The sequence below is a fragment of the Xiphias gladius genome, chromosome 24, assembly GCF_016859285.1.
Source record: "Xiphias gladius isolate SHS-SW01 ecotype Sanya breed wild chromosome 24, ASM1685928v1, whole genome shotgun sequence".
In the NCBI taxonomy this organism is placed as follows: domain Eukaryota; kingdom Metazoa; phylum Chordata; class Actinopteri; order Istiophoriformes; family Xiphiidae; genus Xiphias; species Xiphias gladius.
The window spans coordinates 3,113,296-3,126,467 of record NC_053423.1 but is presented as its reverse complement, the minus strand read 5'-3'; the positions used below and the strand labels follow the sequence as shown (position 1 = coordinate 3,126,467).

The 13,172-nt window shown below is 38.9% G+C and overlaps 1 protein-coding gene across 2 annotated transcripts in view; it reads left to right on the top strand.

Moving 5' to 3' along the window:
* Nucleotides 1–11,212, top strand: part of LOC120786851 (retinoic acid receptor beta-like) — a 145,503-nt gene extending 134,291 nt beyond the window's left edge. For both annotated transcript variants that reach the window (XM_040122569.1, XM_040122570.1), the window contains exons 6-8: nt 3,408–3,612; nt 8,067–8,225; nt 10,971–11,212. In XM_040122569.1, coding sequence (XP_039978503.1) covers nt 3,408–3,612; nt 8,067–8,225; nt 10,971–11,212 — 606 coding nt within the window. The remainder of the gene's footprint in view (nt 1–3,407; nt 3,613–8,066; nt 8,226–10,970) is intronic.
* Nucleotides 11,213–13,172: the final 1,960 nt, after the last annotated feature.

The window sequence follows — 13,172 nt, the reverse complement described above, 5'->3', positions numbered from 1 at the left end:
CTGGTTTGAAAATCAACAATCCAATCACATCCCTGGATTCCTTTTCGTAATCATCATACATGTACGTCACCAAGCAGCAAGCTAGCTTGGTGACGTACATGTGCCACTTGCATTCAGGGGCTGAAAATATTCCCATTAATTCAATCTTGTTTGGAGAAAAGCTGACAAGAACATCATTGTGGAATGTAAATTGTGTGCAGACACTAAGGCTTTTTCCACTGTGAAAAACACAAACTCAAACATCCTGAAACAGCTACTACGACAGCACAGCAACGTGAAGCTTGTGAAAATACACACCACCAAAGATGAGCTCTTTGTGGCCCTTGGAGGATGGCTGTAGCACTGAAATGGCTAAACAACCAAAACTGGATTTTAATCGTGGGCAGCAGGCTACAAGCGACAAAGAACTAGAACTGGATATGTGGTGGAAGAGATCTCCACTTTTGATTCTCCGTCTTTCAGACAAATTCTTGAGAAAATACTGGTCTGTTGTCATGTTAATGTTGCAGGGACTATTGTGACAAACTACTTATGCAAACGTTTACATCTGTGTATTGATAGGAATGCATTGGCACTTGTTGGCTTCTTTTTTGTCTTTCCAACATTTTGTTTGGGTCTACCTATTTGAGCCCTGTTGCAGATACTGCTTGGGTCGTAACTGCTTTTTTAAATATCAGAAGTTGTTTTAAAGATTGTGTCTCGTCATCAGTTTGAGCCAGGTGTGCTTTTCATCTAGCATGTACATTTTATGAATTCATAGGCTGTAGAAAAAACTATTAGTGTAAAGCCTTAGGTGAGCTTACCAGCTATTACCTTTACATTCACACAAAGGCACACATGCAAAGTCTGAATTTTGAGGAAAAGGACACAATTACCAATTTTGTGGGGTGTACCGTAAAGTTAATATAACGATTGTAACGAATTGCTGTGGGCAGGGAGTAAAATAGTATACTTGACTATAACAGAGGAAATGATCTGCATTTTGTTGAGGGCATTAATCTATGATTAATGCATGAAGATGCATGTTAATGTGAGGTGTAAATGCAAAGTAGCTAAATAACATCCAGACATATCCTACATAAATGAATGCTGATGAAAATGAGGAATAGTTTGTACTGTGTTTGTTATACAGTGTGTGTACGTTTTTGACAAGTTCAGTTTCTGTGGCAGTGCCATATTAATAAATGAATTTTAGAGTTTTTATTGACAAAGTCATTCTCGTCAGATGTGACAATACAGTGGAGCAGCAGTGAAATCCCAGGGACACAGGTGAGAAGTTGAAGGCCAGCTGTGATGACTGTCTGGCTCACGCTCAGCCATCAGCATCCACTAGCCAGTACATTTCTGCGGTGAAGGGCGTAGATATTGTGCACAGGTGCTGGGTGAGGGAGTGTCAGAGTAAAGATCAAACACTGTGTGTGTGTGTGTGTGTGTGTGTGTGTGTGTGTGTGTGTGTGTGTGTGTGTGTGTGTGTGTGTGTGTGTGTGTGTGTGTGTGTGTGTGTGTGTGTGTGTGTGTGTGTTTCTAAGCGCAGGCCAGGCCAGCCGGTGTGAGTACTGCCAGTAGCCATGTTTTATTCTGTTTCATGTTGCAGACACGCCTGCCATTCACTGTCAGAAGCAACCCACTCAAATAGCTTCAAAGGCTACTGTAGTCTTCACATCCACCGTCAGTTGCTTCATTAGGTGTTCACACACACACACACACACACACACACACACACACACACACACACACACACACACACACACACACACATGCAGTGCAGCAGGGAGACCCAAAGGTTACTTTCTGTGAGTATGTGGAAGGTCATTGTTTTGACTGTGCTTGTTGTCTCTGCTGGTCTTTATGGAAACTTGTTAGACCTGGCTCACACTTCTGACATTCAGTTTCATTCTAGAGTCTAGAATGAGACTCTATGTGAGAAGGTTCTAACTGTTAGTTATGTGTGGTCAGTTTGAGCTTCTTTGCATATTTTATTTCTTCATTTAATTCTTTAACATGTTATCTTATAGATTTGTTACATCTAAATTTTAGCAAGCAATTGCCTACTTACCCATTACGAAGACACAGAGCAACATTAGAATCATTCGTAGTCGTGTCGCTGGTCACTTGACAAATTTACGTGCAGTATTTGCCCTTTTTAGCTCCTCTATCTCTTGATAAAAAGTGCTTTACCTGCTAATTGTAACACTATGCTTTTCAAGAGCTAGTTGCTACCTTTGTCCGACAGCTGTTTGGTGATGGAAATGTAGTGTACAGTGGATTTATCACAGCTTTTTCACTGAAAACGGCAGCCTGCGTCTTCTGGAAATGAGGTCAGTAAGAGTGGCGTTTGTGGGCCATAAAACCAAAACAATGGGCTAAAAAAGATGCTAAAAAGCTCTGTAGAGTTGAGAGAAACTGAGAGAAACTTTTCTGCAAGTTTGTCACTATGACAACAACGTTCAGATTATACATAGTTATATGATCCATTATTAATATGAATTAGTGCAGCTCAAAATTTTATTGTTTTAATGCTGTGAGCACCACAAAGCAAAATTTGGGAAAACTGACCCCACATTTTTTGTAAATGGTCTTAATTTAAAAACTTAAACCTAAAGTGTAGCATAGTTTACAGCTTAAGAACTTTGAGGTGTAGAGAATTTAGCAAAATATGGTGTCTTATTAACATCAACAATATGTTAAGAAACTGTTGCCAAATTTGGCAGTTTTCTCAAATTAGTATCACTGTTTAAAAAGGCATCCTTAATAAAGAGATAATAAATGGTAAGTCACGACTTTATTAGTTTTATTTAATTAAAAAAATCATTTTCTAATGCTTTATAGAACAGTTGTTAAACCATTAATGGGAACAAAAAAAAAAAAAAAAAAGGTACAATTTATTTTATGGATTATAGCAGGAAAAATAGTTATTCTTTTAGTGTGGTTTGACCAAACTTAGTTTGACCAGACTTTTGTGAGTGTAACTTTTAGATTGATTTGACCAAACTCAAAGTTCCGCTCACCAAAGTATATTTTTGTGAGTGACGCAAGAAAATCAAAAAAGCGGAAAAAAACACACACACAATGACATTCACCGATTGCTCTATAACTCTATTATGAAGACTGATGACTTTCACAGTGAAATTCAGTGGCTTTTAGAGGAAAGTTTTAGTATACAAATAATGATTTCATGCTTTTATTTGCAGTTTTTTTTCTCATTGACAATAATGAAAGTGAGCAAAACATTAAATCCACATCCGTTTTTGCAAAAAAAAAACTGCTCAACTTAAAGATGTTCAAAGCAAACTATCTGCAACTTCACTGCTATAGATGAACCCTCCAACTTAAAGTCTTTTCAAGTTTCCTGTTCACTAAATCCCTGCTGACTGAGCCTCTCTCTACCTTCCTTCCCTCCCTGTCAGATCCTGCGCATCTGTACGAGGTACACCCCCGACCAGGACACCATGACCTTCTCGGATGGGCTGACCCTCAACCGGACACAGATGCACAATGCTGGCTTCGGCCCACTCACTGACTTGGTGTTCACTTTTGCCAACCAGCTGCTGCCCATTGAGATGGACGACACAGAGACAGGCCTCCTCAGCGCCATCTGTCTCATCTCCGGAGGTGGGCAAGCCAGGGCATTGCGCTGGGCAATTCAGTGAGGGGAGGGGAGGGGACAGCAGGAGAGAAGGACAAGATAAGAAAATAACTAACAGAGAAAGGAAAGGACACAAATATAAATGTAAAGCACTGGTTTCTAAGCAATGCTTGAAACCCATCATCACATGTTGCATACTGTATATTGTGTCATATGTTGTTTTCAGCTTGTTCTGCTGCCCCCAAGTGGCCGATAAATTCATGCAACTTTAAAGTGAGAAAATACTGCAAGTAATTTGGGTGGACCGAGCCTTTAACAAGAACGAAATAAAGACATAAAATATACAAATAAAATCAAACTGCCCACACATAACTAACAGTAACAACCTTCTCACATACAGACTCATTCCGGACTTCTAGAAGCTGCATGTATTGTGTTGAACTGTGAGCAGTTCAACCAAAGAATGTTACTGTCTCGTTTTGTTCCATTTTAAAGTTACAACTACACTTTTTGTGTTGTGTCAAAGCTGTTGTCTTGTTGATAACCAGTATCCCTGTCAGCCCGTGACATAACGGTGACAGTTACTCATTTATGAAAATACATTTAAAGTGAGCCTACGTAATCTTTAAAGTCAAAATAACACACTGTAATTTCCTTACAGATGAAAAGTTGAACTCATAAGTAGTAAAACACATCATTGCTCAATTCAAGATGCTAGGGGGTTTTACTAGAACAGCCATAGGCTACTGATAAATTGCCATGTAACTAAGATTCGTGAGCTTGATGTCTTCATGACTTCATGACTTTGTTTGTACTTCTTTTACTCCATGTTTCAGATGAACATTTCAAAGGTTTTGTCACAAAAATGAAACAAGAAGTAAACCTCTCCAGGGGGACACATGGGCTGTGTCTGAAAATCACTCCCTTGCCCACTCATTCGCGACTTCCTTTATAAGGGAGACCCAATAGTTTACTCAATAGTGAGCACTTAATTAAGATTTCAGACACTTACTTATCTTCACCATTTTGTGTCATCACTGATAACTGTAGAATTGCGCAACTGTAATTCTTGCTATCTATAAAATACAACACATTACAGTATGGGCCTGTTAGCAGTTACTCTTTACGTGCCCTTGTGGAATTTGTGAGGGCACCACATAGTGGATAAACACTAATGAAATGAAATGGCAGACATAAATGTAGTACACTTGTCCCATTCCACACGCTCTGTCAGGTCGCCTAATGATGACATCTTTAAAATGACAGATACAAAAAATTCTCAGGAAATGAAGGGAAATGAAAGTGCCATTAATCTGTACTTACCACTCGCGGCAAGAGAGGCCACTGCTAAGCAAACTTTGGATAGGTTCACTTTAAAAAGCGATGATTGGCTAAGTGCAAAGAATTTCTCTGTCTACATAGACAGAGAAACAACAATATTATCACTGGCATACAGTATGCACAGACAGGGTGCTTATTCATAAAAACAGATGAACGGATGAACGTCAGCCAGCCTCCACCTGTGTCTGAAACCAGGTTAAGCACAGGTTGCTATCAGTGAGGCAGCACTATTCTGACTGCCAAGCATAGGAAGGGGAGAGAGGAGAGAGATTATGTACAAGTATGTCACAGCAGCATCAGTTAGCTGAGTGGAATGTTCAAACTGCCTCCTCACTCCCAGAGGAAATGAGCCTGCTCTGCCTGTTTTCCTACAAGATACCTCAGGCATGAGTAATGCGAGGATGTCGGGCTACACGCACAGTAACACACAAGTCTCTGTCCTGTTCGCCCTCACTAAGACATATACGCACATGTTGCTCTAGGTCGCTTTTGGGGACAGTACATAAAGTTGCATTCATTTTCTGGAGACATACCCTAACCCTAACCATAACCACTATCCCAAAAATCAGCTTTCTCCCATTTGGAGACAGATCCTTTTTCCCCAATTGGACAAGCCATCCCCAATTAATGGATATTTAGTCTAGAATTTGTCCCCAAAAGTAGCCTATGGCTTACACCCACAGCGACACACACATGCACACACAAAGTTTTAATGTATGTCCACTGAAAGTTACACAGGTTAAGTTCTAGTTATCACTCTCCCCTCTACCCGTCATTTTCATCAGTCCCCAGAGCCTGGGTAAATATTACAGGCTCTTGCATAATCCATGGAAATTGTGAGACACTTCAGATTGCGTCTGTAATCATGCACATTGACTGCAGGTTCAGCAGCTGCTGACTTCAGTGCACACACTGCCACCCTAAGGCCTAATGGCGGAGTGTGTGTTCAAGAACAGGCACAAAATGAAATGTAATGTTCAGTGTGTTACACATGACATTTTCAAAACAGGGAATTCAGATAAGATATCTAAGGCATTAGTGGGTTTTTTTTAAGTTAATATGCCAGAAAATACTGTAGAATTCCCACCACAATTTCCCAGATCCCAAGTTGACTTTTTCTCGGTTTATCTGACCACCAGTCAAACACCCTGACATATACAAGTTACAGTCATATGAAACAGAGAAAAACCGCAAATCTTAATGTTTGAGTTGCTGGAATCAGCAAATGTTTGGTATTTTTGCTTAGTAAGTGACTTATATAATTAATCAATTATTATTTGTCCATACATTTTCTGCCAATTGACCCCTTAAACCTCACTGAACTACCACCAGGTCAGTCAATCTAAATTCTGTTCAAACCAACAGAAATGTATTTTAAAGTATAGGTTCACAAGTCTGTCTTAAAAAATTATACAAACTAAGAGGATATCTTTTGAAGTTATAGTCTTTTTAGTACAATATTCCCATAGTGGTACTTTGTTGAGCTGTGGTGGAGGGACACTCAGAAAAAGAGGGACTTTTGCATTGAATAAAGTGTAACTTTGAAAGATACCCACTTGATTTGACTAACTGAGACTGCTGAAACCTCAGATTAACTTCAACTCCATCCATCCATCCATTTTTTCCTGCTTATGCAGGCTCAGGTCATGGTGGCAGCAGCTTGAGCAAGTTTTGTCCTCCATCACTTATGTAGCAGTTGCTTTAGGAAGGGAATTCTTTAAAGCAAGAATGGAAAGGAACAACAATTAGAGCGAACAAAAACAGTTTCAATGTAGTGTACATATGGGCATGTGAGTAATAAGACAGACTGGAAGAAACTGAACCTATCCTTTTAATTCTAGTGGAATTCAAAGATAGTAAATGCAATATGTTGAGCTGAATTTTGAAATATATATAAAACGTTTCACAAGAAATCTGGAATATTTCACTTTGATGGAATAGTACAACCATAAAAATATGAAGTCTTAGGTTTCAGTATATCTCTAGGTGGTTACAGTGATGTGTGGTATAAGTTGATTTAGCAACCTTAAAGGAAGGTTGTTATTAAAACTTGGGTTTTATTTGTGTAGCTCTGGCGATCAGTTCAATAGGTTATGGTAACATTGTACTCACAGAAGCAATTGCCTAGATCTCCAAATGCGTAACATCACTGATAATAGGTCCAATGGGGTAACAAACACAAAATGTTCCCCATTGGAGCTATTTTTTCAATCTGAGATCTCAGCAATAACTTATTGAGCACAACATTACCTTAACCAATTGCCAGTGCTATGAAAATGAAACCCAAGTTTTAATACATCGTTGTTTTCCTTTAAAGCTTCTTTAAAGGAAAACTATATATCTGAAATCTGCTCAAGATTAATGTAATCGTACCACGGAGTCCACTATATTGCTGTAAGGACTGCTTGAAGATGTTATTTGCTTATGTAATGTTGCCTTCAGGGTTGGAATCATACAAGTTTAAAATGCAACACCTACCACCTCAAACACTTGGCTAGGATTGTGTAATCTGCTAGAGCCTGTAAATTCCGAATAAAATTATAATGTGTATAATGTAAAATCAAGGGAGGTCTTTTCCACATTGCCAGTGGCTGAATATGATATATAATAAAGCCAAATAACAGCCATTACCAAGAAGAATATAGTGTACAAGAACTTTTAGAATTCAGGACTTAATGAAACTATCAGCTAAAAAGTCCAAAACATTTTTTGATGGGAGGTTTGAGCCAGTTTCTCTATTCAGAGAGAAGAGACTCTGGTGCATTTGACCACTGAGCTATCCTAATGATCAGTATGTGCACAAAAGTGGTCTCTGGACAGATTTATGGCTTTGAATACCACATGTGCTGATGAGTTTTGACTCTAAAACCTCACCGTTATCAGAGCTGAACACTACCGGTCAGAATAAAGGATTCAAATGAGTGATCTGCTCAAGTTATCTAATCGTAACCATCACTGCAATTTCTCCTCTGCAGCAAATTAGTTGACATAATGAGATAAACTCTTCCTTTTTAATCAAACCAGGCTTCACGCTGTGATACATGTATTAGCCTCTAGCTTGTCTATATCAGATAAAGCAAAGACATGGATTTGTCATAGTTGAGTCTCAAGACTGATTTGATTTGTGTGTGTGTATCAGACCGTCAGGACCTAGAGGAGCCCTCCAAGGTGGACCAGCTCCAAGAGCCACTCCTGGAAGCTCTGAAGATCTATGTGAGGAAGCGTCGGCCTAGCAAACCGCACATGTTCCCCAAAACCCTGATGAAGATCACAGACCTGCGCAGCATCAGTGCTAAAGGTGGGAAGGTTATGTCACCTAACACTTACACATATCAGGTTATTGCAGTTACAAATAATCCTCCATTCACACATAAGGACTTAAACACTGGAGGTTGACAGGCTGCCAGGGTGCTGTCATTGTGAATATAACCACCAAATAGCCTCCTGGAGCCTCCATCCATGGTTCAAGACTCAGAAGTCGAAAAAGATTCAGCTTTATGCACATGTTTTCTGACGTGGGCCGATGACAACCTGGAGACAACCAATTGCACTGGCTGTTTTCTATTACAACTCACTTTGAACAAATTTGGGAAAAGCCAACTGTTGCAGGGAATGGTTATGGCGCGAATGTAAGACAATATTTTTTTATGACAAAAAGGTTTAAAAAAGTGAGGATCATCTTATATTCGATGACGAGACAATTACGTGTTCACAACGGTGCTGTCCAGCAGATGGCAGCATTACTGCCAATACTAAAATAGTAGCTCTGTAATTAGTTTCATGAGGAAGTGCAAAGGAGCTTTTTCATTTTTGAGATGGAGATGCACTGTTCATGCCAAAATGAAAAACAATCAACTGTCCAATCACAGCTTTGGACCATGGGCAGAACTGACCCGTGCTTACACAAGCTCATGGCAACTATAACAGTAGGCATTGACAACTAAGCTGATTAGTGTTAGCTAGCTAGTGTTGGCTTACAGTCAGTATTGTTAGCTGGGTTGACGGATGAGTACGAGCTCATGATGTGCAAAAAAGTAGATAGCTAGACAGGTAGAATTGCCTGATATTAACAGGATATATGAATGTCAGTGCATAACGTTGCTACTACTGATGACAGCAGCAAGTCTAGAGGGCTAACGTTTAGCCAGTTAAAATAAATACATTTCAGGAACAAAACGACACTCATAATAGGTCTCTACTTGCTGTAGTTTTCTGAAATTTAGCTCTTTGTTGTGTTGTCAGGGCAAAAGGGACACTTAAAGTACTGTAGCTGCCCAAAATCTTTTCAGTATCAGTTTCCCTCTGTAGACATAAAGGTCTGGCTGTATTAAGTTAGTTGTTACTCTCAAACAAACTTTCCATAGTGACTAGTTTTTGGCAGAAAAAAAGAATCAAAATGTTCATATAAAGTTCTAAATCAAGCTTCACATTTAGTGTTATGCTGATAAAATATATATTGAATATATATATGAACAGTTAAGACATGGATTATGGTGTTGAATACAAAGTATACTCACTCAGCACCTTTATTGATATAGATGTTTTATGCTCATGTATATTAGCCCAGTCCTGTCTACATAAAAGGTGTATTTAAAATTTAAAAATGTATTTTAAAAATAATTTTGAACATGAAAATCTGGATGATGGAAAAGCAATGGTGACCAACACGTTAAGGCCCGGTCTGGATGCCAGGTTCCAGTTTTTGGACCTTCTGAAAGAAACCACACTGAAATGCAATACACCTCTTCACTTTGTTCTCTGTTCTTTTGATTTTAATCGTGAATTGGAAAATTCTTGTTACAATGAAAAACAATTCATTCAGTTATTAAAAACGGGTAAAAAAGGGTAAATAATTGCCATTTAAGATATGTATGAATAATAATGTCTATCACTTTTATTTCTTTGTTTGATTTGTTTTTATTTAGGCATTTAAAATCTTCCGTAGAGTAGGAAGTAGAGTAAATATTAAACTTGCTTACATTTATCAAATGGGCAGTTTTTGAAAAATTACCAAAATTGTCAGATGCAGAAGGACAAGTGACAAGGAGCACAAGGAGCGAGCTCTTTACCTCAGCTTTACCTTCTCTATACTGGCTGCCGGTATAGTCCTATTGATTTTAAACATCTGTTGTTAACTTTTAATGCATGTCCTGGACTGGTTCATGCGGCTGAGCCTTTAACACCGTTTGAGCTTGAATGTACTATGAGAGCCTCAAATGCCTCTACGGAACCTTCCATAGACCTTGGCCCCTTGACTTTGGAATGAACTGCCTGAAAAATTGATCGTAGACCCCTTATACTTTATCTCTGTTGTATCTTCCCACCTTTACCATCTTTTAAACTTGCCTTTTTGTAATGTTGCATTGGTTTATCTGATATCATTACTTATCTGATATCATTATCAGCTTATTGTCTTACTGATTCTTTTACTGTTTGTACTGGTTTTATTTGTCTCCTAATGCTTTGTTTTTTAAGTTTTTTATTTTCTCTTCTCTATTTGGTTCACTTGAAAGCAGCTTAGCGTTGCTTCTGAAGTGTACTAAATAAATTAAATTATGGTCTTATATATAGAGTTCGCTGCTAGAGGTTTCTTATCATTCTTATATTACACAAGATGTCTGATCAAGAATTCATGTTGACTTTACTCAGTAGTGTGTAAAACTGGTCATGAAACCTGCCTCATATTGCCTTAAAAACTGCTGATGACCAAAAAAAAAAAAATCTTAACTCAATTTACACTTAGTAGATTTTTTTGTATTTTTGCATCTGGTAGATTTCTTTGGTGAACGGAGCTTGCTCAGTTGTCACGGCGATAGCTCATCTATCATAACGCAACATAAATTTGAAACTTGTCATGTGATTGGTTGTATATGGGAAATACGAGAGAAAAGTAAAATATTGTCACAATTAACATTGACATGTCACTCAGCATGAAGACATCATGAGATGTAGTTTAAAGCTCATAAAAAAGCTAGTAAGTGGACCTTGAATTTTTTTTTTCAAACAATTCCCCCCCCACACACACACAATTATTGTCTTGCAGGAGCAGAGCGGGTCATCTCTCTGAAGATGGAGATACCAGGTTCCATGCCACCGCTGATCCAGGAGATGCTGGAAAACTCAGAGGGCCAAGACAGCCAGAGCAGCAGCAGCAGCACTTCAGCTGAGGCAGGGGCCAGCCCCAGCAGCAAGGGCAGCCCCAACGAGGACACCACTGCTCTGGAGTCACCGGAGTCCTTGGACACCGAGGTGGCTACAACCACACCGCCCAGCGATGAGCCCTAGGAGGCACCCATGGGTGCCTCTGAGACTTATTTTAACATTTCTTTGCACAAAAAAAGAACAGCCAGGCAAGGCGTCGACCCCCTATAACCCCTCTGCCCCCCGACTCTCCGACGCTTGGTATTACGTTATCTTTATATCCTTCTTCTCCAATTCCCCTAAAAATCCCTCCTTAAAAAGAAAATGTCAACACGGAGGCCTCAAAGGATCAGTGCTTTGTGTATAATTCTGAATTGAGCTCTTATTTGGCATGGTGTGTCTGGGGCTGTGACAGGAAGGGCGTGGCCCTTGCAAACCGCCAGAGATGATACTCCTCAGGTCTCCTGTGTAACTTCTTATCTGCATGACGGGAGTTGGATAAGTGGTTTTACTCCTCTCTCTCTCTTACTCTGTCCTCATGTCTTTTCATTGCTCATATTGTTGGCATACATACATTGTACATACCATTGTATGGTTAGATCTCTGTTCCTATGATGAATTTCGTGGTGCTTTTTTCATTGTCTTAAATATTATCTTTGAGGCGATACATCAAGGTTTAAAGAGGGACTAATTGTAAGTCCTTCAAAAAGTTATCTAGAATGTTATTGCATATAGACATTATGGAAGTCTAATATTTTATATTTGTTCATATATTTAAAACCGTTTTTGTCTTTTAAAACACTTATTAGTTCATGTCTCTACATGAATGAGTGTACATCCACACCGCCAGAATGCAAAGCTTCTCTCCATATTGACAGCCGAGTCTGTTCAACTGTTTTCTCAAAGGAGGGAAGCACAACAGCAACAGCCTTTGACACACACTCATCAGATTGAACACGTCTGTTTAACTTTTTAGTCTCGAGATGAACTGCAGAGACCCGACATATCAGATTAGATTCAGAATAAGCCTGTCTATGAAATTAACTCATTTGGTGGCTGTATCTCCTCAGTAAATCAGTTTACCTCACTGTCAAAACAAATTGGGGAAATTAGGTTGTTGATAGATACCAGAGATTTTTCTGCAACAGGCTGTGATCACATAGGTCAGCCTATACTTCTACTTGACCATGATTCAACTTTAACTGTGCTCGGTTAAGAGCTTTCACAATTTTAACAAGCCCGTGTTGGGTCATGATTTGTCCCCCTAAAAAAAGTGTTTCCGTAAGGTATTGCATATTTTTACTGGCCTCAAACCACAAGAGTCCACTGATTATATGTATATTCCTAAAATACTTTATTAGGAAGATGTCTAGCTTCACATTACGATACCCGCTATTTATTAATCTAATTTCGGTCAGCATGATTTCCAGCTTCAGTAGAAAAAGTACAAGTACAGCAAATGTCTCATTGCCAGGGAAACGAATTTATCAAAGAATACAAAGGAATACAAATGTTGGCACAGCAACAATGAAACTGAGATGAAAATAGATTATTTTAACTGACGTCAAGTATCCATATTCTCTGTTCCACTGGCATGTTGCTGTCCTGCTAGCAAGCAGAGACAACATTCCTCTCCTCTGGTTTAAAGGGAGTCTATTTATCTTGCAAGAGGCAAGTAGCATTGGATAATGGTAAATGGTAAAACATAATATAAAAGTAGCACAAGAGTCATCAAGTCAATGAACTGACTTAGCGATGTCAGTTACACACAATATTGATCCAATGTTAGCTAACATTAGCTGGCATAAAACACCATTAGGTACTGAACCTAGCAAGGCTGTGTTTTATTGCATTTTTGCTTTTCATTTGTAAGAGAATGAGTGGGCTAATTCATCTTTCAGAAGTTACATAGTCTCACGTTAAATAGTAATTAAATTTTATCACAATTTGTGTTATTATGCACATAATCACTATGATGAAGTTGCATGGAGCAAGAAAAACAAGCAGTCAGATGATCAAGCAGGCTATAACAGTTTAGCCAAATTAGCTAAACCAATTTATTTGAAGGTGGAACCGAACGTTGGCACAGACTTTTTGGGTAAGA